Source organism: Capricornis sumatraensis, chromosome 12, assembly GCF_032405125.1.
Source record: "Capricornis sumatraensis isolate serow.1 chromosome 12, serow.2, whole genome shotgun sequence".
NCBI classification, from domain to species: domain Eukaryota; kingdom Metazoa; phylum Chordata; class Mammalia; order Artiodactyla; family Bovidae; genus Capricornis; species Capricornis sumatraensis.
In genome coordinates, this window is record NC_091080.1 from 94292888 (window position 1) to 94316102 (window position 23215).

The 23215-nt window shown below is 56.4% G+C and overlaps 2 protein-coding genes across 3 annotated transcripts in view; one reads left to right on the top strand and one right to left on the bottom strand.

Moving 5' to 3' along the window:
- The first annotated feature begins 746 nt into the window (after window positions 1-746).
- On the top strand, window positions 747-17083 carry SPACA7 (sperm acrosome associated 7). The gene is made up of 7 exons (XM_068984380.1): window positions 747-834; window positions 3931-3987; window positions 5416-5544; window positions 6497-6601; window positions 8538-8630; window positions 16276-16356; window positions 16875-17083. The coding sequence occupies exons 1-7, from the start codon at window positions 747-749 to the stop codon at window positions 17081-17083; spliced, it is 762 nt and encodes a 253-aa protein (XP_068840481.1).
- Window positions 17084-20301: 3218 nt separating this feature from the next.
- TUBGCP3 (tubulin gamma complex component 3) overlaps window positions 20302-23215 on the bottom strand; it is a 34353-nt gene continuing 31439 nt past the window's right edge. For both annotated transcript variants that reach the window (XM_068984407.1, XM_068984406.1), the window contains exons 21-22: window positions 21788-21904; window positions 20302-21234 (exon numbers count right to left, since the gene is read on the bottom strand). In XM_068984407.1, coding sequence (XP_068840508.1) covers window positions 21076-21234; window positions 21788-21904 — 276 coding nt within the window. In that variant the 3' untranslated portion in view covers window positions 20302-21075. The remainder of the gene's footprint in view (window positions 21235-21787; window positions 21905-23215) is intronic.

Here is a 23215-nt window from a genome sequence, read left to right on the forward strand (position 1 = left end):
GGATTGTCCACCTGGGCCCACCCTGCCCTGGGGGAACCAGCCACCCTACTCCGACCCCAGACAAGGGAGGCGGTCCAGGATCCGGACGTGGGATGGCTTAAGGCCCACGGGCCTCCCTGGAGGCTCCACAGCAGAGTCTGCCTGCCAATGCAGGAGACGCAGGAAGACCCCCTGGGGGAGGGAATGGCAGGCCGCTCCAGTATTCTTCCCTGGAGAATCCCATGGACAGAAGAGCCTGGTGGGCTACAGTCCACACGGTCGCAAAGTCGGACGTGACTGTGCACACACACAGGGCCCAGCTGGGCCCACCTGAGGGCTTGCCGTGGGGTCGTCTCACTGGTGCGAGTGGGGCGAGATTCCCCCGGGGTGGAGAAGGGGGCTGGCGCTGCAGGGCCCTGGGGACGTGGGGAGGCCTGGGCGCCACCCCCGCTGCCCTGCTGCCTCCAGCTCTGCGGCTGGGTGAGCCCCAGCCTCCTTCCAATCACCTGTTTTGCCCGAAGCAGAATTTCTGGGTTTTGCCAGGTCCCAGGGCCGACAGGCCTGAGGGAGGGGTGAGGAGAAGGGTCCCCGCTCCCCACCGTCCTGGGGGGGCCCCTCTTCCCTGTCGCAACCCCTCACACACGGGCAGGACCCGCTCCTCTCCTGCCATGATGTCACACACCCTGGGCATTCCGCTGTGTCCTGGAGACCGAGGCGGGAGAAGCTGAGGGGCCTTCAGGAGAGGGTCCTCCCTCTGCTCGGGGCGCATGGCGGCCACCACGGGGCTGACCCTCCTGGTCCTGCTCCTCTACTGCGGGCAGGGAGCCGAGCTCCCGCCGATCAGCATGAGCTCAGGTACAGCCTCGGGGTTGTCGTGGCCGGGAGGAAATGGGGCCCCCGGGTGAGTCCGGGGGCACGGGGTTCTCCCAGGCCCTTCCCCTGCGTGCCGCCCCAGGTTTACCACTCATTCCTGCAGAATGGAGCAAGCTGCCCAGCTATCCTACATTCAAAGAGTGTTTCGGAGGGGAGAGTAGCATGCATTATATACTTTAACTTTTATGATGGACATTTCTGGCTTACCCACTAGTAGAGGAGTCGTGGAGAGACGCTCCATTACCTGGTTTCAGTCGTACACATCTTGCCATCTTGTCTTACACACACACACACACACACACACACACACACACACATGCTTTCGTGGTGGTTGGAGTATTTTAGCATCGCCCAAAATGCCTTATGATTCCCTCCAAATGCGTCTTGCTAAGATAAGGGCATTTTTCTTTTACGCACCTTCAGCGTCACTGAGGCACTAACAAAATGCAGAAAACTCCCAAGCAGGGCCACTCCTGGCCCACGCCCAAACCCCCCCACCCCCGGGGTTCAGAACGTCCTCTACAGGCGGCGGCTTCGAATCCCACCCAGGCAGGCCCCGCTGGGCTCCGGCCGCTGCATCCCGACCCCTGGGTCGAGGAAGACGACAGTGGACGCCCCCGTCCTGGGATGTGACTCGCTGCCCGAGGAGTGCGGGGGGGCAGGAGACCTGAGCCTAGGCCCCCCCCACCCTCCTCAGAGGGATAAGCCCAAGGAACGAGGCCGTGCCAGGCCCCCTGCCCAGTGCCCAGGGGACGAGCGGCCCTGGAGGTCCGCACAGGGCTTGGGTGGCTCCCCCGAGAAGGACGCGGCCTCGGCCTGTCCCCAAGTGACCGGGGAAGCCCAGCCCGCTCCGGGTCTGGGGGGAGGGCAGGGGGTCCCTGCCTGACCTCGCCGTGAAGGAGCTGGTGTCTCCAGCGGTCTTTCCTCAGGATACTGAGTTATGAGGCACCTGCAAGGAGGCCTCCCCTGGGTGCCGGGGTGTGGGGTCTGTGACGGGCGGGGACGGGGCTCACCCCACGCTGGCTCCCCGCTGCAAGGAGGCCTTCCCTGGGTGCCGGGGCGCGGGGTCTGTGACGGGCGGGGACGGGGCTCACCCCACGCTGGCTCCCCGCTGCAAGGAGGCCTTCCCTGGGTGCCGGGGCGCGGGGTCTGTGACGGGCGGGGACGGGGCTCACCCCACGCTGGCTCCCCGCTGCAAGGAGGCCTTCCCTGGGTGCCGGGGCACGGGGTCTGTGACGGGCGGGGACGGGGGCTCACCCCGCGCTGGCTCCCCGCCCCCGGCGCCGTGGGAACCGCTCCGGCTGGGACAGACCCAAGTCTCCCGACGTAGCCCTGAGCCCGTCTGGCTCTTTGTCCCGACAGAGCATCCGCGGCGACCCCAAGGGCAGCTTAGGGCCGGTCCTGGGCACAGTCTCTGCTCCAGCCTCCAGCCTCGGTGGACACCGGGCTGGTCTGACCCGGAGGGAGCTCAGGGCTGATCCCAGGCCGTGGTCTCTGCTCCAGCCTCCAGCCTCGGTGGACACCAGGCTGGCTTGACCCCGAGGCCCGGAAGGGTGAGGGCCTGGGCCCCGGGGGGACAGAGGTCACCATCCTGCTTTCCCCGGGGGGAGCAGCGCACATCCGCAGCGCTCCACGGCGAGCCCATGCCGGGGGCCAGGACGCGCACTGTGCAAGCACGGAGCAAGCAGCGTTGTCCCCGCGCGGGCACAGGGCCGGCGGACCCTGGACGTTGGGAGGAGACGCAGGCAGCCACACTGGGCAGGGCGCTGCCCGGGCCGGGCGGGCGTCACAAACATCAGTATTTCTCTGCACACGCGCGCGGGCGGGCCTGCACAATGGCTCCATTATAATTAGGGACAGACGCGAAACGAGAAGAATATTTTTAACAAAGCGCTCGCAGGAGCAGCTGTGCCCATCCGTAACGACTCACTAACGTCGCCTCCGAAGAGGACTGTGCTTCTGTTTGCGGCGCTGACGGAGGTCAGCACACTGGGAAGCGATTGTCATCGCAGCGCAGACCTTTCTGTGCAGTTTCCCTGCATTGTTCTGAGCCCGCGTGTGCGCAGATGAGCGATTGCTATGCAGATTGTCCGTCATTAAAACCGTTTCAAAATCAGCGTCGTCATTGGTTTAGCGCTGGAACTTGAACGCCTGCAGACACCACCTGAGCGCTCTGTGTGCAGCAACAGGAAGGCCGCCTCGCCCGGGGTCCTGGGGGGCGGCCGTCTGCTCTCCCAGGGTCCTGGGGGTGGCCATCTGCTCCCCGGGGGTCCTGGGGGGGCGGCCGTCTGCTCTCCCAGGGTCCTGGGGGTGGCCGTCTGCTCCCTGGGGGTCCTGGGGGGGTGGCCGTCTGTTCTCTGGTCTCCTGGGGGTCCCGGGGGTCCTGGGCCGACCGTCTGCTCTCTGATCCCCCTGGGGTTGAAGGATGGGGCTGATCTTGATCTTGAGTGGAGGACGTGGACCCCGATACCAGCTCTGAGAAGAGTGGGAGGCGCCCTGGGGGTGCAGTGGGGACCAGTGCTCAGGGGCTCTGCACCCTGCCCGGCCCTGCATGACTGACTCAGGTCAGCGAGGCCGGGAAGGTGGAGCCAGGGGTCCAGGGCCCCACGGGGGACTGGCTTCCAGAGGCCCGCCCCTAGGGACAGAGCCCCCCCACCGGGACCGCTGTTTACAGACGAGGGGCCACAGGGGCCGGGCTCTCAGGTCCCCAAGCAGAGGGGCAGAGGGCAGGTGGCCGTGCCCATCTCCCTTCCTCCTTGCCACATCCACAGCCCCAGACAGGCTCGTGGCTGGAACCCGTCATCGGGGAGGAGAGTGTGGTTTTCACAGAAGGACACGTGTGCCCCTTCTTACCCTCCCTGAGAGCGGTGCCAGTGAGCCTGCCCAGGAGCGGGGTTGGTTCCCAGAGTAGGGCCACCTGTCATCACCCTCCAACCTCCTTCCAGACCAGCCCTGAGGGGAGGGCTCCCTCCCCTCAAGCAGGCTGGTGGCCCTGCAAAACCAAACCTATTTGGAGGAAGTCGGTGCCAATTCGAGGAACACTGTTAACCTACTAGGGTTTTTATTTCCCCGCCCCAGGTACAGCAACTACAACGAATAAGACAAAGGTTCAGGAGGATATGCCTGGAGTGTTCGGTAAGGAACATCCTCCCCTCAAACACGGCCGCGTCTGGGCGGGGTGGGGGGCTGGGGGCCGTCGCCCAGATGCCCTGGTGCAAGCCGCACAGGCGGGAAGGTGGCCGGGTCTGAGGCTCCGCCAGACGGGAGCGGTGACGGGGACGCCACTGAGCGGGGCTGCTGCTTAGACCCAGGGCTGGGGTCAGGCGCCCGCTTGGGGAGGACCCTGCTCCGCCAGGTCAGGGAGCGGCTGTGACTCATGCTGTCCTGGAGGGTCTGACAGTGCGGCTGCGGGTGTCTGGTCTCCAGGGCCGTTGCGGGGGCAGAGTTCAGCGTCCTGCAGGTGTGACGTCCAGAGGCCGCCGGCTGCCCCAAGGGCAATCACACGGGGGTCAGCGTGCTCTCTGTGTGATGCAGGTCTGGTTGTTGTCCGTTTGCACGTTCAACATCTCATTTCTCTAAAAGGAAAGTTTAAGTTAGAAAATACATGAGGTTTAAAAGCACAGGCGTTTCTCACCTTGCACATCTGTCCGGCTCATCGCTACCTGGGATTTTTTCCAGAGACAATTACGTGTATGACGCCCACAGGTGTGGACGTTTCCATGTGTCTCCACGTGAGCTGGAACCGGGGGCCCAGCCGGCCTCCTTGCTGGGACCGAGGGGCTCCTGGGACGTGGAACTTTCTTGCTAAAACAGGAAAAGCAGGGCAAACCAGGGCGGGTTGGTCACCCCGCCGGGCGGGAGTCAGCACAAGCCCAGCGCGTGGACAGGCTGGCCGGCTGGGCCGCGGGGTTCGAAGCTGGGGCTCGGCATTGATGTGTCCTCAGCCCCCACCCTGGTCCCTGACTGTGTTAACCGTGTCCTACACGCACGGCTTCGTTTGAACCTCAAACAAATCCTGATGAGGTAAGCGCAGACCTCATCATATAGACAAGGAAGCCTGAGGCCCGAGAGACACGTGTGTCAGAGGACGTCCAGTGAGCGCAGAGCCAGGTGTGGTCCAGGGTTGCCCCACACCAAGGCCAGGGCCCGCGTTAGACGCTCCCTGGGTGGGCGCGGGGATGCACAGGCAGAAAGCAGGCCGCCTCGGGTAGAAATCAGGAAAGACGCTCGCGCCTGCCTGCCTGCCTGTGGGGCACAGATCACAGAGGCAGGGTGTCTCCAAGGGGACAGAGCGGCCCCGGGGGCAGAGGGAGAATCAGGACCACACAGGGCAGGTGTCCAGCATCTTACCTCCAGCAGGCGTGTCCAGGCACCCAGATGAGCTCAGGTTTCCAGAAGTTACCTAGGGAGGCAGTGGTCTCCCCACCCCTGGACAAGGTGTTTAGAAACCAAGTCCCTCTCCCCCGTCCTTGGGTCCCTGTGTCCAGCCCTGCTCTCACCGCCTGCCTCAGGGCCGCGTAGAGCAGAGGGGTGTAACATGCGTCCTTGTGTGCTTTTCCCAAGATGAAATTCTAGTCCAGGAGATGTTGGAGCCAAACAGATCTTCATTTTTTGAAGCACAAAAACCACTACCAACATTACCAACAATAACAACCTCAACAACCTTAACAACGACTCCGACAAAGAGAAAAAGCAAGTATACCCTTTCCAAGCCTTAATCGCCTGTGTTCCTGGAGGTCTGTGGAGTGTGAGCACAGTCCCACCTGGCAGTGTCTCTGAGATCAGCTACTCCTGGGCGAAAGCAGACGGAGATGTGAAGGACACAGTAGTCCCATGTTTTCTGTCATCTTCCCGAAGCCGGAAGGCCAAACCCAGATGGGCAGAGACAAGCTCCTGTCTCTGAGTGGTCTCCGGGGGCACGTGCAGGAGAGGCCTGGTGCTTGGGGCGCATGTGGGGTTTAGCCACTGCAGGACCCCAGGATGCATGCAGGTCGGAGCTTCCGACTACCCCGCGAGTGTGATGCTCCCCTAAGCCTCCTGAGAGCAGGGGCGGGGACTTGACCCCAGCCGACAGGGGACAAAACTAGGGTCTGAATGGCCTGGCCCTGGGCCACAGAGCTGGTGGCGAACAAAACAGCCGCTTTTTCCAGTGCAGCTTTGTTGCTGTTCAAACGCTCAGTCGTGTCCGACTCTGCGACCCCACGGACTGCGGCACGCCAGGCTTCCCTGTCCTTCACCATCTCCCAGAGTTTGCAGCTTAGCGTAGTCCAAACACACAGAAAAGGGAAATAGCACCCTGAGGTCCAAACAGAACATGCGGTTAACCCTCAATGATGGTGAGAGCGGTGTGTCTGAAATCTACAGCAGAGCCTGGAATGCGTTCAGCAGCAGGAAGGCCAGCGTTTTCTTGAAATTCTGCATCCAGACCTCAATGCCAGTTCCTGGGATTAGCTCTCAGAATGCCCGCCCAACAGCTGGGTTCACAGAGGTCAGAGAATGCCCGCCTGTGCATGTTGACTCACTAGAGCACGTTGTCAGGAGCTGGAAAGTGTGTTAGCATCCCCGCCTCAGGTTCCAAAGCGCAGTGTGGGTCAGAGCATCCTTGCACTCATGCTTTCCCGTTTTTCCCATGCTCTTCATCAAGATGCCGGCATTCATGAGAGCAACCAGCTCAGTGTTCCTGAGGGTTTCCACAAGCTTGCAGAATTGTCACCAATATCCCTGGAGACTGAGGACAAAATTCTCAATGGTAAATGCACCCCGGCGGGCCCGCACCTAAGCTCAGACGTGGTGGGAGACTACAGGGTGCAGACAGAGATGCCTCTTCCCGGGACGAACAGCCCAGGCTGGAGAGCAAGGCTGCTTTCCACAGATCACCGCTGCTCGGGAGGGGAGCTGCCTTAGAACATGTTCCGGCCGGCTGGCTGAGTGTCTCTGCAGGCAGGGCCCGGGGATGTGCATTTCAGCCCGTCCCCCCCGGTCTCTCTAGTGAGCTGGCGGCTGGCATTTGGAATACGGAGCAGGCAGAGGGCTGATATTTCTAACATCCCAGAAGGCGGCACACACTCAGTCTTGTGCGGGTCGCCGCAGCCCAGTGTGGTGTTGGCCAAGCAGTGGTGTTCTGTTTCCATCACACATCTCTGCTTATTGACCGGGGTTCTGCTTTAAGAAAGAGCTTGCCCCTTATAAATATGTGTGCATGTGTGTGCGTATTTAAATGCTTCTTAATACCCATTCACACTCATATTTACTCCATTCGGTCAATTTTAGCACGTTAACGTCGTTATTTTCTTTGTCCACATTGCCCCGAACTTGCCTTGGAAGGCCTTCCGTTTAGTTTTTCTGTCCTTCGTCGCCCCAGCCTTTCAGGCACGTCCTCACTCTCTGGCAGCACAGCACGCCCTGGGCAGAAGCAGACTCAGACACACGCCCACACGCACAGACATGCACCTCTGTGCTGGGTCCCTCGTCTGCCTCCCTGCTCCACTTGTTTCTCTCTAAACCACAGTGCACCCCTCGAGCATCACGGGGTTCTTTCAGGACCCTTCTTGAAGCTCCTTTTGGTACCACTTTGTCAGAAACCTGGCCCCCACTGTCCACAACATATTCAATCACTGCTCAGTCCTGGATTCAGGATGCTGCCCCCACCCCCCCTAGAGAAAATCCAGGCTCCCCGCTGCAGAATGACACCCGTGGTTTAGCGTGGCCCGGGGCTGCCCCTCCCCCCCAGGCACTCTGCACGTGGCTTCTTTCCACCATCAGCTCCCTGCTGCTGTCTGATTTCCATGTCACTCCCTTCTTCCTGTTAATTATAAATACTTGCTTACAGACTTCCCGGGTGGCTCAGACGGTAAAAGCATCTACCTACAATGCAGGAGATCCGGGTTCGATCCCTGGGTTGGGAAGATCCTCTGGAGAAGGAAATGGCAATCCACTCCAGTATTCTTGCCTGGAAAATCCCATGGACGGAGGGAGGAGCCTGGCAGGCTACAGTCCATGGGGTCGCAAAGAGTCAGGCGCGACTGAGAGACTTCACTTCATTTACGTTTGACTCTGCAGCACCACCCTCCCAGGACCCCACCCGGCCGCAGGGGACCAGCCTTGTCAGCTCCACCCTGTCCTTGCCGGTCTCGTTTTGCACAGATGAGGAGATGAGGGATATTCCCCTCCCTCGCTGCTGCAGGGGTTCACACCGTAAGTCTCCTCTGGCCTTTTTCCCCCACTCAGCCTTGAAACCTGAGACTCCCTCCGTGTAAGGACGTCCCGTCTCGCTCTCGCAGCTGCGCGGTGCCCACGGGGTGTGAGCCGCACGAGTGCGCTGCTATCTGCGCGCGGCCTTCTCACCCCTTGCCACCCTCTGCAGCTACGAGCACCACAGACCCTGCTGCGATGAACAGCCTGGCACGTGTGGATGTTTCTGTTGTTGGCGATGAATCTCCAGGGAAAATTCTTAGGACTGGGATAAGGGGTCAAAAAAGGAGTGACTCTGTAATCTTAATAGTCAGATAATGCCTGACCCCGGTATTCATTATACATAATAACTTCCCCAAACACTTTCCAATAAAATCTGAAAACAAGAGTGGTGTTCTAACCCAAACTTCTCAAGACAAAGTGTGAGCCAAGATGTCGACAAGTATGTAATCACGCAAATGTTTCCCCCTTTCTCCCCATGATCTTCATCCAAGAACCCAGTTTGGACGCATCTTACCGAACCAGTGGCCCCGAGGACTACCGTGACTCACAGACCTCAGGCACTACAGACAGTCTTCACAGTAACGGTAACAGCAGCCGGCCGACCCGCCCCTTCCCCGCTCGCACCCCGCATGCAGAGGAGAGGCTGTGGGACCCAGCCTCCCCTCCGTGCGTGCTCACGCTGGTCAGTTACCGCCAAGCTGGTGGGTGAGGAGTGTGTTCCCGTCTTGTTTTAATTTGCAATTTTCTAATTAAGAGTGAGTTTGGACAGCTCATATTTTAAAGACCATTCTTTTCATCAAGATCTTTCCTTCTATTCTTTCCTTTCAGTCATTTTTCAAGGCTTATGTTTAAAATACAGTTGAAACATACGGTATAAACTCTGTAACTTGCTTCTTCAGGCAACATTACAGTGATTTTCCTTTTCCCTTCCAGTTGTATTAAGGCAGAACTGACACACATCACTGGACACGTTCAGGTGTACGGCGGGACTGTCTGACTTACATACGTCACGGAACAATGACCACAGGCCAGGAAGCTCCCTGAGTGCCCTGCTGGTGTCCCCGTTGAGGAAGCCCCAGGAGAAGCAAGCGTCTGGGTGCTTGAATCCTGACAGAGAGAGAACAGTCTAATCCCATTCTCTTACATGTCGCTGTGCAGTTTCCCCAGCACCATTTATTGAGGAGACTGCCCTTGCTCTGCTGTACAGTCTTGCCTCCTTTGCCGTGGATTAACTGGCCGTAGGTGTGCGGGTTTACTTCCGGGCTCTCTTCCGTTACATGGATCTGTGCCCACTTCTGCACCGGTGCCACACGGCTTTGATTGGTGTAGCTTTGCAGCACTTATCTGAAGCCCGGGAGGATTATGCCTCCAGCATTGTTCTTCAATTGCTCTGGCAATTCTGGGTCTTTTGTGGTTCCGTGTGAATTTTAGGATTATTTGTTCTGGTTCTGTGAAAAGTGTCGTGGGTAATTTGATATGGACTGTTAAATCTGTAGCTTGCTTTGAGTAATACATCCATTTTAACTGTACTAATTCTTCCAATCCAAGGGCCCATCTTTCCTTTCTTTTTTGAATCTTCTTCAGTTTCATCCATCACTGTTCTACGGTCCTCATCATATGTCTTTCATCTCCTTTCCTTTATTTCCAATCTTTCAGCATCACTTGAAGCACACAGCACATACTTGCCTATTGCTTTCTAGGGAGTGTTACCAAAAAATAACTTCAATGCCTGAGTTAAGCTGATGCATCACTGATGTGACTGGTAAATCCTGAGAGTTTCACACTCACAGAACTTTAAAGCAAACTGCTAACTATGGGGTAAACCCAAACAAGGATTCCTGACTCAAACAATAATCAAAATAAAGTTTAAGATGTGGCCATCTTACTCCGATTCGGAAACGGACTGAGGCTCAGGGAGGCTCGTCTTCCTTCCTGTGTTCCTTCCTCCCGGGCGGTCAGGTCGCAGCCCCGTGAGGGTGATACCCACGTCCCCGAGAAGAGGGCTGCTCAGGACAAACCCGCTGCAGCTCTGGGTGCTCAGAGCCCATTGCAGTTTAAAGTCCACCCGAGCACCCCGTGAGGAGCTGCGGCCCTGGAGAAGCCACGACTCAGGTCCTCCGGCGTCTGAGCCTGGACTTTTTGCTCGGGCAGGGTGCCCGCGGGCCTCACCAGGAGCGTGGTAGCTCTCATCTGTGGGCTGAGAGTGCGTATCTGCCTGGAGCCTGGTTGTCGGGCAGGAACGTGGAGCGAGGCAACAGCTCAGCTCTCGGATGTGAGATCTGAGGCCCCGCCTGGGAAGTCCTGGGGCTAGAGCCCAGGAACCTGCAAGAGGCCCCTCTCAGGGATGCTGGGAGACCCCCAGGAGAGAGTTTCCCAGAGGCCACTGGTGCAGGGCAGCGACTCCGACTGCTCCCCACCACAGTCCTTCCTGCCTTTCTCTTGGGGGCTCCACTCGCGTTCGTTAGTGAGCCAGAAGCGTTGCCGTGCAGAACAAGGCAGGCTCTGCCTTGTAGGTGTGTGCTCACGCTGGACCTGACATCATCAGTCTAGAAGCCAGCAGCCAGCGCCCAGAGACACAGATTTATCTAGAACTTCCTCCAGCTGCCAGAGATAAAGCCACCTCCATGAAACTGCTCCTGATCCCGTGACACTGCTTTGCCTCCCTGAACTTCTGTGCCATCGTCTGTGAGCTGAGGCTGCTGCTGCTGCTAGGCCGCTTCAGTCGCGTCCGACTCTGTGCGACCCATAGACGGCAGCCCACCAGGCTCCCCCGTCCCTGGGATTCTCCAGACAAGAACACTGGAGTGGGTTGCCATTGCCTTCTCCAATGCATGAAAGTGAAAGGTGAAAGTGAAGTCGCTCAGTCGTGTCCAACTCTTAGTGACCCCATGGACTGCAGCCCACCAGGCTCCTCCATCCATGGGATTCTCCAGGCAAGAGTACTGGAGTGGGGTGCCATTGCCTTCTCCGAAGCTGAGGCTAGTGGTAAATAATTCACCTACCAACGCAAGAGGTTTGATCCCTGGGTCAGGAGGATCCTCTGAAGAAGGAAATGGCAACCCACTCCATCCAGTATTCTTGCCTGGAGAATCCCACGGACAAAGGAACCTGGTGGGCTGCCATCCACAGAGTCTCAAAAAGTCAGACATGACTTACCATGTTGTTGCTGTGTTGTGCCCGACTCTTTGAGACCCCACGGAGCGCAGCACGCCAGGCCTCCCCGTCCGTCACCAACTCCCGGAGCTTGCTCAAACTCATGTCCATTGAGTTGGTGATGCCATCCAACCATCTCATCCTGTCGTCCCCTTCTCCTCCTGCCTTCAGTCTTTCCCACCGTCAGGGTCTTTTCCAGTGAGTCGGCTCTTCACATCAGGTGGCCAAAATACTGGAGCTTCAGCATCAGTCCTTCCGGTGAATATTCAGGACTGATTTTCTTTCGGCTTGATGGCTGAGCAGACACACACAATAGAGCCTTCCCCTGTGGAGCTACTGTGAGGATTAAAGAAATACAGGTAAAGAACATGGGCAGACAGAGCCTTGTTCATAAGAAATGTCGGCCTTCGTGAAGGTGTAACTTGCATGCAGTGAAATCCACCTTCCCCAGCGTCCCGCTTCCTCAAGTTCTGACAAATAGCGCCGTGTCGCCAGCCCCGAGAACAAGACACAGAAAAGGCCCATCGCCCAAGCGCCACGCCTCCGTGCAGTCAGCCCCCGGCCTGCCCCCACCCTACAAAGGCTGGCCTGTTTCCTGTCCCTCCGACGCTGCCTTTCCTGGAATATGGACACGAGGTGAGGTGTTGTTGGCTGCGTAGACCGAGTCTGGTCTCCTCCATCAGCGATTTGCCCAGTCACGCGTGCGTCTGCCACCCCCCTCCTCCTGCGTGAGTGACGCTCCACTTGAACCACAGCTTGCTTATTCCTCACCAGGGGAGTGACATCCGAACTGTTGTCAGGCTTTGGAACATTAAATAAAGCCACTGCAACCGTGTCGAGTAGCTTTGGGGTCGACACCAATTTTCATTTCGTTTAAATGAACATCTAGAGGCATGGTAACCATGTTTCACTTTGGAAGAAAACTGTCAAAACGGGTGTTCCTGGATCCTCCCCAATACTTGCTATTTCTACTATTTAACAAATCTAATGAGCCTGCAGGGGCCTCTTCTTGTAGTGCCGATTTTCATTCCTCTAGTAACCAACACGTGAACCGTGAACGTCCAGATGTTCAAGCTGGTTTTAGAAAAGGCAGAGGAACCAGAGATCAAATTGCCAACATCCGCTGGATCATCAAAAAAGCAAGAGAGTTCCAGGAAAATATCTATTTCTGCTTTACTGACTATGCCAAAGCCTTTGACTGTCTGGATCACAATAAACTGTGGAAAATTCTGAAAGAGATGGGAATACTAGATCACCTGACCTGCCTCTTGAGAAACCTATATGCAGGTCCGGAAGCAACAGTTAGAACTGGACATGGAACAACAGACTGGTTCCAAATAGGAAAAGGAGTACGTCAAGGCTCTATATTGTCACCCTGCTTATTTAACTTCTATGCAGAGTCCATCATGAGAAACGCTGGGCTGGATGAAGCACAAGCCAGAATCAAGATTGCTGGGAGAAATATCAATAACCTCAGATATGCAGATGACACCACCCTTATGGCAGAAAGTGAAGAGGAACTAAAAAGCCTCTTGATGAAAGTGAAAGTGGAGAGTGAAAAAGTTGGCCTAAAGCTCAACATTCAGAAAATGAAGATCATGGCATCTGGTCCCATCACTTCACGGAAATAGATGGGGACACAGTGGAAACAGTGTCAGACTTTATTTTTTTGGGCTCCAAAATCACTGCAGATGGTGATTGCAGCCATGAAATTAAGACTCTTACTCCTTGGAAGGAAAGTTATGACCAACCTAGACAGCATATTAAAAAGCCGAGATATTACTTTGCCAACAAAGTTCTGTCTAGTCAAGGCTATGGTTTTTCCTGTGGTCATGTATGGATGTGAGAGTTGGACTGTGAAGAAAGCTGAGAGCCAAAGAATTGATGCTTTTGAACCGTGGTGTTGGAGAAGACTCTTGAGAGTCCCTTGGACGGCAATGAGATCCAACCAGTCCATCCTAAAGGAGATCAGCCCTGGGATTTCTTTGGAAGGAATGATGCTAAAGCTGAAACTCCAGTACTTTGGCCACCTCATGTGAAGAGTTGACTCATTGGAAAAGACTCTGATGCTGGGAGGGATTGGGGGCGGGAGGAGAAGGTGCCGACAGAGGATGAGATGGCTGCATGGCATCACGGACTCGATGGACATGAGTCTGAGTGAACTCCAGGAGTTGGTGATGGACAGGGAGGCCTGGCGTGCTGCAATTCATGGGGTCGCAAAGGGTCGGACACGACTGAGTGACTGAACTGAACTGAAGTGAGTAACCGATAGTGTTGCGCATCTTGTCCTGTTCACTTGCCTGTAGGAAATGCCAGTCCACCCCAGTGTTCTTACCTGGAGAACCCCATGGACAGAGGAGCCCGGTGCGGGCTACAGTCCATAGGGTCGCAAAGAGTTGGACACAACTGAGCATGCACGCATATGCCTATCTTCTTTGGTCAAACCTCTGTTCAAATATTTTTTCCATTATTAGTTTCTTTTCTTATTGCATTTTGAGAAGCATCTGTATGTTTTGGATACAAGTCCTTCATCAGATACATGATTGGAAAATATTTTCTACCAGGCTATGGTTTGCTTTTTCATTTGCATAACATTGCTTTTCAAAGATCAGAAGTTCTTAATATTGATCAAGTCCAATTTATCAATTTTCATTTTCTGGATCATGTTTTTGGTGTCAAATATGTGAAATCTTTGCATAATTCAAAGTCACAAATGCTTTCTGTTTTTCTGGACGTTTTACGGCTGCAGCTTTTACGTTGGGACTATGGCCAGTTAATGGTGCACATTACACAAGGTACGGACGTCTTGCGTTGGTCTTTCTCGCACATCAAGGTTCCATTGTTTCAACACCATTTGTTGAACAAGCTCAGCTTTCTCTGTTGAGTTGCTTTTGCTGACATTTTGCTCTTGAATTGCCAGATGGTGTCCATCAGTCAAAGGCATGTGTGTGGGTCTGTTTCTGGATTCTCTCTTTCATCCCATTGACGTAAGGCCTGTTCTTTCCCAGATACCACACTGTATCCGCCACTACATGCTTACAATATTTGAAATCAGGTAGTGCGAATCCTCTTACTTTGGTCTTGATTTTCCAAATCAATTTATCTCTTCTGGTTCCTTTGTTTTCTCATAAAAATTTAAGACACAGCTTTTTAATTTCTACAAAAAACAATCAGATGTGGATTTGATTGGGATTTCTACAACTCCACAGACCACTTGGGAAGAAGCCGACATCTGGACAATATCTAGTCTTCGAAACTGCAGTGACTTCGTTTCTTTAGGTCTCCCGTGCCTCTTCTCATCAGTGATCAAAACCGTGCATGTATTTGATAATACTTATACATACTCATTTACTAATGCTTGGTGTTGCTGCAAATGGTACTTTTCATTCCCAGTTGTCTGTTTCTAGTGTATGGAAATGTGGTTGTTTTATACTGATCCTGTAACCATCACCCTGGGCAACCCGCCCTTCAGTTCCAGGAAACTGCCTGCAGAATCATCAGGATTTTCTTTATAATCATATCATCTGTGAACAGTTGTATTTATATACATATACATATATACATACATATATATCTTCTATTTATTATTTTTTTTGCCTTATTATCCCAGCTCCAGTACAGTGCTGAATGTTAAATAGGAGTGGTTAGAATGGACATTCTTTGCTAACTTAGAGTGAAAACATTAAGAATGCTTTTACTAAAGATGTTAGCTGTGGGCATTTTTAACAGAGTCCTTTCATTAGGCTGAAGAAGTTCCCGTCTACTCCTAGTTTACTGACCGTTTTGATGGTGAAGTTCCCTTCCTCCCCGAGTTCACTGAGCATTTTGATGGTGAAGTCCCCGTCCCCGTCTGCCCCGAGTTCACTGAGTGTTCTGATGGTGAAGTCCCCGTCTTCTCCTAGTTTACTGGGCATTTTGATGGTGAAGCTCCCGTCTGCCCCAAGTTTATTGAGCATTTTGATGGTGAAGCTCCCGTCTGCCCCGAGTTCACTGAGTGTTTTGACGGTGAAGCTCCCGTCTGCCCCGAGTTCACTGAGTGTTCTGATGGTGAAGCTCCCGTCTGCCCCGAATTCACTGAGCGTTCTGATGGTGAAGCTCCCGTCTGCCCCGAGTTCACTGAGTGCTCTGACGGTGAGGCTCCCGTCTGCCCCGAGTTCACTGAGCGTTTTGATGGTGAAGCTCCCGTCTGCCCTGAGTTTACCGAGCGTTTTGATGGTGAAGCTCCCGTCTGCCCCGAGTTCACTGAGTGCTCTGATGGTGAAGCTCCCGTCTTCTCCTAGTTTACTGGGCATTTTGATGGTGACCTATTTCACTGAGCGTTCTGACGGTGAGGCTCCCGTCTGCCCCAAGTTCTGACGGTGAAGGCCCGCTCTGCCCCGAGTTCTGACGGTGAACCGGGTGCTGAGTCTCAGCCAAGTCTGTTTCGGTGCCTGTCGTAGGCACAGTGGACTTTGTTGGTGAAAAGCCAGACGGTGCAGAATTTAGCCTCTGGGGGCAACGTGGCTCCTGCTCCCACGGCTTATGTATCCTGGCACAGAAGCAGCCAGAGACGACACACGGAAGCCTGGGTGAGCGTCTCCTCAACAAAACTGCATTCATTAGAATAGGTGCTGATCCACCCTCATCAAGAGAAAAAAGGCAAGAAAAGCAGAGGTCACTGCTTTTAACACAATAACTTACAGCCCACAAGTCCTCATTCACCAATCACTGATCTTTGGAAATGATCAACTGTTTTGTTTTTTTAATGCTTATATGATGAGTTACACGAAATTGATTTCTGAGTGTTGACCCAGCCTTGTATTCCCAGAATAAACCCAGTTGGTCATGACAGTTTCATTGCTATACATCTTGGATTCAGTTCGCTACAATGCACTGAGTTTTCCCACCTGTACTCGATGGCGATAGCTGCCTGAAAGGAAGGGTGTACCCACGGCCCTGCCCGAGGCCACAGGCCACGCCACGGGCTCCGTGAGGTGCTGCTGTCTTGAAGCTCATGGTTTTTTAATGTTGAATAGATGTTTGGAATCTTGCCTTAACTTTCAAAAGGCTTGATTGTTCTATTAATTTTTCCCCCAGGAAAGAAGCACCCCAAAACTGACCAACAATTGAAACAATCGGTTCTGGACATGATCCCTCAAAATATCGGAAAATCTTCAGGTAAAGTGAACAACGGTGTGGTGACGAGAGGGGTCGTCCCCCTGGTGAGAAGGGAAGCACTGAGCCCGCTCAGAGGACCCACGGGAGCCGTGAGCAGCTCTGAGAGGAGCCTCCATCCTAGGGGGACCCTGCGAGCCCCACACCAGAGCCCACAGTCCCGGGGTCACCAGCCACCTGCAGGCTCCCCACCCTCCTTGGCTGAACTGAGCAAGACTGAGCCTCTTTCCAGAGATAACGGGGCTGAGGGGGACTGTCACACACCCACGTGCCCTGGTGCCCAGGCCCAGGGAGGTCATCGCACTGGCGGGCAGCCACGCCCCTCGCCGCCGGCACCTCCCACCTGGGACCTGCTTCCCAGGCCTTTTCAGACGCCTCGGCCTCTGCCTCTCGAGCCTCTGGAGCTGCATTCTGCATCTGCTCTTCGCTCGCTGAGAACCTCCCCTAAACCCACCCTCCCTCCTCCTCCTCCATGCAAACCCACCTCGTAGCCTCACAGCCCTTCCTCTCGCTGCCCGCAGACCAGGGCATCGCCAGTCGAGCCACTGGGATCCCACAGGAGGCTCAGGGCGGAGGTGGAAGCCCTAGAATTTCTCAAGGAAATCTCTCTCCGCACAGGAAACTCTCTCCAGTAAGTGGCAGAGAAGGAGAGGCCCAGAGGCGTCTTGGAGAGGGGTCCGGGGCTGTGCGCTCCGAGGGAGCTCCCGAGCGGGACACCCAGACTGCGTGAGCACACACCCACCCTTGGCAATAAAGAGCATATGTATGTACATACATCATGCTGGTAACCGCTCTGCAGAAGAGCAGAGTTCTGTTCTGGGACCTTAAGCAGTCCCTTTAAATGTTAAGCTAGAAGGTGAGGGTTTGTGTAAAGAAACAAGAAACAAACAAATACATTTGGGAAGAAGAGCATGGAGACCTGCCTCTTCGCTGCAGGGCAAGGCTTGGCGACCCTCGAGGGTCCTGTCCATGAAGAGCCAGTCTGAAGGCCTGAGTGTCAGCCCTCCCGCCTCCCTCCTCCGGCAACAAAGTGCACACACATGTGCGACATGCAAACACGCGCGCACACACACACACGCACACTCACATTCACATAAACACACTCACATACACACACACACTCCACACACACACACACTCACACACACACACTCCACACACACACACACTCACATACACACACACACACACACACACACACTCACACACAATGCTGTTGCGTCGCCATATTTGCCAGGCTGGGGAAACACAAAGTGGGGCTCCGTGCAGGTTTTACGAAACGAGCGTGAGAACACGGAGGAACACGGTCAGGGGTGCGAGAGGATCTGGGCAGCAGCACCTCCGTCTGACCCCTGCTGCCCCCACCACGGCCGGCCAGGGTACTGTGCTGTGCTCCTGTCTGCGAACCCTCCATGGACGTCTTTCCGTTGGATCCCATTCCGCTGAAAAGGCGCTGTGTGCAGCTGAAAGTCAACCTCTCCGCAGCTAAGCCAATGTGTCTGCAGAGACCTCTGCTACACAATTACCAGGGCAGCCTGCACTGTCTTTGTTGAGCTAAAGAGAGGACAAGAAGAACCTCTAAGGGAGGGCAAGCCGGGGAAGAAGGCAGGACCACCTGGAATGGAACAGCTTGTCATTTACTAATCTGATCACTCTCTCTACTGCTCCAGCCTGGGTCAACACGCGGACGTCGTCCCCACCACAGAAATCCTGAACCAGAGGGAAGCAAGGTCTGCGTGGCGGCCAGGAGGTGGGGATGGAGACGCGAGGGCCTCGAGGCCACCACTGGCAGCCCGGTGTGCCCGGGAGGTCCAGGGCCTCCATGGAAACTCTTATCCAAGTTTCACCCCAAGCGAGACTCGGCGCCAGAGGAGGGCGAGAGGTAGGCACCGGCTGTCCACACCTGTCAGACCAGGTCCAGAAGGCCTGGGTCGCAGGGGTGCAGCTGTCCAGACAGGAACCGGCAGGGGCCAGGACCGGCCCCCGTGGGGTAACGAACCACCCGTGGGACCAGCCCTGTGCCCACAGGGGCGTCTCCAGATACCCGGGTAATATGGAAGCCGCGACGGCCGCAGGGGATGCCTGGAGTAGGGCGGGTCCCCCGCAAGGCTGGTCTGCACTCTCGTAGGGAGGGGAGGCCTGAGGGAGGCGGCTGGCCGGCATGCCCGAGAGGCAGACGCAGGCTGTCGCGCCCTCTGGGGACCCTCATGGTTGGGGGCAGGAGTGAGGTTAGTGGTGGAGCTGGTGAACCCCTGGGAGGACACCAGGTGGAAGCTGCCGTCAGCAGCACGAAGCTGGGCTCCAGGCAAGCTGCTGTGCGACTTTCCCTCCTTGCATTTTTATTAAAACCTTAAACCGGAAGAAAGGCAGAGAAACGCATTTCTCTTCCTGAAGAGACACCTGGAAACACGGCCTCAGAACAATATCCACAATCACTCGTACCATTTGACTCAATTCTCTGGAGGCAGAGATCCCCATGTGCTCACGGCCCTGCTCCCTGGGTCCACCCCCCGCAGTGCCCACTCCAAGCAGGCGGGGGTCTGACCCCGAGGCCCGGGGCCCAGCGCCAGGTGACCCCGGCATGGCACCTGCTGCACCTGGGTCCCCCCAGAACACACAGCAGTGGAGACGCCCCCAGGGCGACCACCCCCCACCCCTGGCCTGTGGCGGCCGTGGTTTCCGCCCCTCTTGCCCTCATGCGGACCTGGCGCCCTGTGACCCAGTCTGAGTGTGACCGTCGCTATTCAACCCAAGACTCTTTTCCCTGCAAGTGGGGTTTTCCATGGGCTGTGCCCTCCTGTCCGAGTCCAGTCTGGAGGACACACCCTCCCCAGAGACAGGGAGTCGCCCACAATGGAGTCTGCTGGGGACCAGGCCCGGGGGACAGGGCACTCGCCCCCCAGGACGAGCAGCCAGTCATCCAGCAGGAGCCCAGCCTTGGGGCTTCGGCCTCAGCAACTGGCCCCCCTGGGTGGTGGCGGGGGCCGGGGGCCCCTGTCCACTGAGCGCAGGGCCCCTGGCCAAGGACTGCGCACTGGCCCCATGCAGGCTGTCCCCCGTGACGACCTGGAAGCTGAGAGCAGTGATCACTTTCTGGTGGAAGCAGTGACCTCCCGGGGCCACAGGGGGCTCCTGCCTCCAGACAGCTCACTCACGGTGGGCTCTCCCCTCCCCCGCCCCAGGTGGAGCCCCCACTCGACGCCAACTCTTCTGGGTGAGACCCTGCTGGGTGACAGGCTGCCTGACCCTCGGGGCCCAGACCCACAGCCTGTCCTGAGGTGTGAGAGCCTCCACCTGGCCCCGCCCCACGGCCCTGGCCCCGGCCCCAGGAAGCTCCTCCTCAGCCCACAGGCCGGCCTGACTGCTTGACAGCTCTCTAGACGCAGAGCGGAATGTGAGCGTGCTTTCTGCCAAGGACTCATCTCTGGGAGACGCTCAGGACAGAGCAGAGGCAGGCTCCAAGCCCCTCGGGCTCTGGGCAGTCCGTCTAGCAGCACACAGTGGCCCCTCTGGGGAGCTGTGCGCTGGAGAACCTGCTTCCCAGCTCTGCCACACGAATTTCTAAACCGAAAGTAAGGGTGTATCCTAGGGAGCTCTGCCCCTCACCCTGGGTCTGCCTCTGGGCAGCCGGGGCCCCTGGTGCCCCCCGTCCTGCGGGACCCTGCGCCCCGAGGAGCCAGTGTGGGTGCCGGAGCACCGACCTCCCCTCACCCCGCCCGGCGCAGGGGCCCTCGCACCCAAGCCCGAGGGGCGCACACGGCTTGTTTCCTGGCTTCACAGCCCGTGATTCCCGTGCTGAAGCACAGACCCTGCTGACCCCCGGCCCTGGAGCCCAGAGACTGAACTGTCCTCAGACGAATCGAGAAAGAGCCAACACGTCTGAAAGATAATTGCTTTTAATTGTCTAAGTTTTCACTTATGCAACATAATAAAGGCGGATTTATGTGACTTGATATGACATTTTTACAAAAAATGTCCCCCCAACATCTGGACACAGTATATAAATATTTACAATGAAAAAATAGGCAAGGAAAAAGGGAATCTTCATTATTCAAGACAATTTCTTTCCAATGCTTATCAGAATCCTGAAAATAAAGTACTTCGTTAGCTTTTCAGGCATCCACATTCACACGGAGCTCCAGCTGATGTTCAGAGAATCGAGGCATCAGGACTCTGCCCTTTTCTACACTATTTCCCAAGGTGTCTGAGAGTAAATGAGATACAAAAATGTCAACTTTGAAAGAAGAGAAAAAAGGATAAACGTGTGAACACGCTGATAGAAAGGCCCTTAGGTTAATATTTTACAACACTAAAAACCAAAATAAAACGCTCTGTTTCCTTGGTAGGGACATTAAACTTCAATTTAATTTGGTTATATTAACAAGAATTGCCTCTAAAGAGGATGTTAAAAAAATAGCAATGACATTACCATCTTAACTGATGAATATCCATCGCCTTAATTTTCTCTAAAAGAAAGTGTGATCTTTTAAAAAGTGACAAATATAAATTATATTGTGGAGGGCTTAAGAAGCCTCTAAGTATGGTATCCTTACATATGAAGACTCTAAAAAATAAATCCGGATAGTGCAAGCCAGCCTGTCTAACTTAGTGACGTCACAGACACGGCCCGCTCCGCTGTCTAGAAGCACGTCCTGCCTCTGGCCGAGCCGGCCGTCCCGGAGGCCCCGGGAACGTTTCCATGGCGGCCCCCCGCGCTGGGCCTCAGGTGTGGGAGCTGCGCCGGCCGCGGGCGCCCAGCGACACACGCAGCCGCGGCTCCCGCGCCCGGTAGTGCTCGTTGAAGTCCAGCCTGAAGCTCAGGAAGCGCAGGCTCTCGTCGGGGCTGGTCGTCAGCAGCACCAGGAACTGCTGCACCACACCCTGCGGAGACAGAGGGGGATGCGCTCGCTCAGGCGCCGTCGGAGCCCCCGCCGTGGAGCCCCGTGGGGGTTTCCAGCAGCTCCCACCCTGGCAGGGTCCCGGGACCAGGGGTCACACCATCGATGGAATTCACAACAGCAGCTTCACGGGAAAGGACTAGCCAACAGACTTCCCTTCTGGCCCTTAAGCTCTACAGGAGTCGGGGAAGCCGCAAGCAAGCACGGACAGGGCACCTGTCTTAATTCCGAGCAGGAAAGCCCGCTCACCTTCCACGCGCCTAGAAAGCACACAGAGCCAGGAAGCCCCGCCAGAGACACTCGAGAGCTTAAGGAGCAGACGCGCGCTGGGAACCACGGCCTCAGGGCCCAGGGCCAGGGCTGAGTCGCTAGAGGGGCCCCCGCTCACACCACAGATCCTCCTCCACTCGGGGGACGCGTCTGGGAGTTCCGACCCGTCTGAGCCGCAGAGACGAGGCCGCACTGACTGAGGGAGGCCTGTCCGCCCCTCGACAGCATGTGTCCTTGCGGGGACGGCACGAGGTCTGGACACGCACCTGGTAAAAATGGGTCAGGATGCGCAGCTGGGAGCTCATCTTCGGGATGGACTCCCGGAACTCCCGGACCCTCTGGCTCTCTTGCTCCTCCTCTGCTGCCGTCACGCCCCACTGGCCCTGAGTCAGGAGAACCAGAGGTCAGACTCTGAACGAAGACGCACGCGGGCTGGGGTAGACGTGGGTGGGGGAGCTGTTTCAGGGCTGTCTCCGCGGTTCTGACGCGCGTGGTCAAGGACGCGCAGCCGGGAAATCGCCCTGCTGCTACACCATGGGGGAGAGTCCGGGACGCCCGCTCCAAGACCGTGGCATGCACACGTGTGCACAGGTATGTGCGTCGGGGGGTGGGGGTCAGAGAGCAAAGAGAGGGGTGGGTTCCTGCTGGAAAACAAGACTTCCAAACACGAGACACACAGAAGGCTCCTGTATGTATCCTAGACACCTGACCACATCCGCGGGTGCTGCAGGAAGCTGGGAGAGAGCAGAAAACAGCTCCCCAGGCCCCCTGCACAAGCCCCCATGTGCAGGCCTCAGGTCTGACAGCGGCTTCTTGGGTCACGGCCTCCTGAATGTCAATCACTCCTCAGGCACAGTTTCAGCTCTGCCGGCTCCTGCCGTCTGGACACAACACACCGAACAACCCGCCTCACTATGCAGGTCTGCTCCGCAAGGCGCTGGTGCGCACAGTGGGTGCCGTCTGCAGAGGGGCCTGGCCCAGAGCACAGGCTCACGGCTCCCGGGAAAGGGCAGGCGCTCCAGGCCGGGGCGGTCTGGGAGTCAGCACGGCTGGCTTCCCCAACACTGCCTGCCTGCCCAGCAGCTGACACGGACGAGCACGTGAGAACGGGCACCCCGGGGAGTGTGTGTATTTATCCTCACTCCCACTTTGTGAATCAGGAAATGGGGCTCCGGCAGGGCAAGTCAGCAAAGGCAGGAAGCCGGAGACGGGCGAGAGCCTCCAGGCTTCCCTGCCCAGGAGGCCCTGCGGGTGTCCCCAGCTCTGATGTCTCAGCCACAAACCCTGCTCCTGGCAACGCAAGTGGGGTGAACACACGTTCAGGACACATACAGGAGCCTTCTGTGTGTCTCGTGCCAGCAGGAGCCCACTCTGCTCTTTGCTCTCTGACCACTCCCCCCCAACACACACACACCTGTACACACCTGTGCACACCTCGGCTTCAGAGCAGGCGTCTTGACCTCTTCCCCATGGTGCAGCAGCAGGGTGATTTCCCAGCCACACGTCCATGACCCGGTGCGTCAGAACCGTGAGGGGACGGCCCTGAAACACCTGTCTCCACATACACGGAAGACAACGTGCCGGACACGCTGGATTCTTCCAAGTTACACCCCCACTGACACAGACAAGGAAATACTCAACACAGAACCGAACTGTGGCAGCTGAAAAGCCATCTGTCACCACCCCGAGAACAA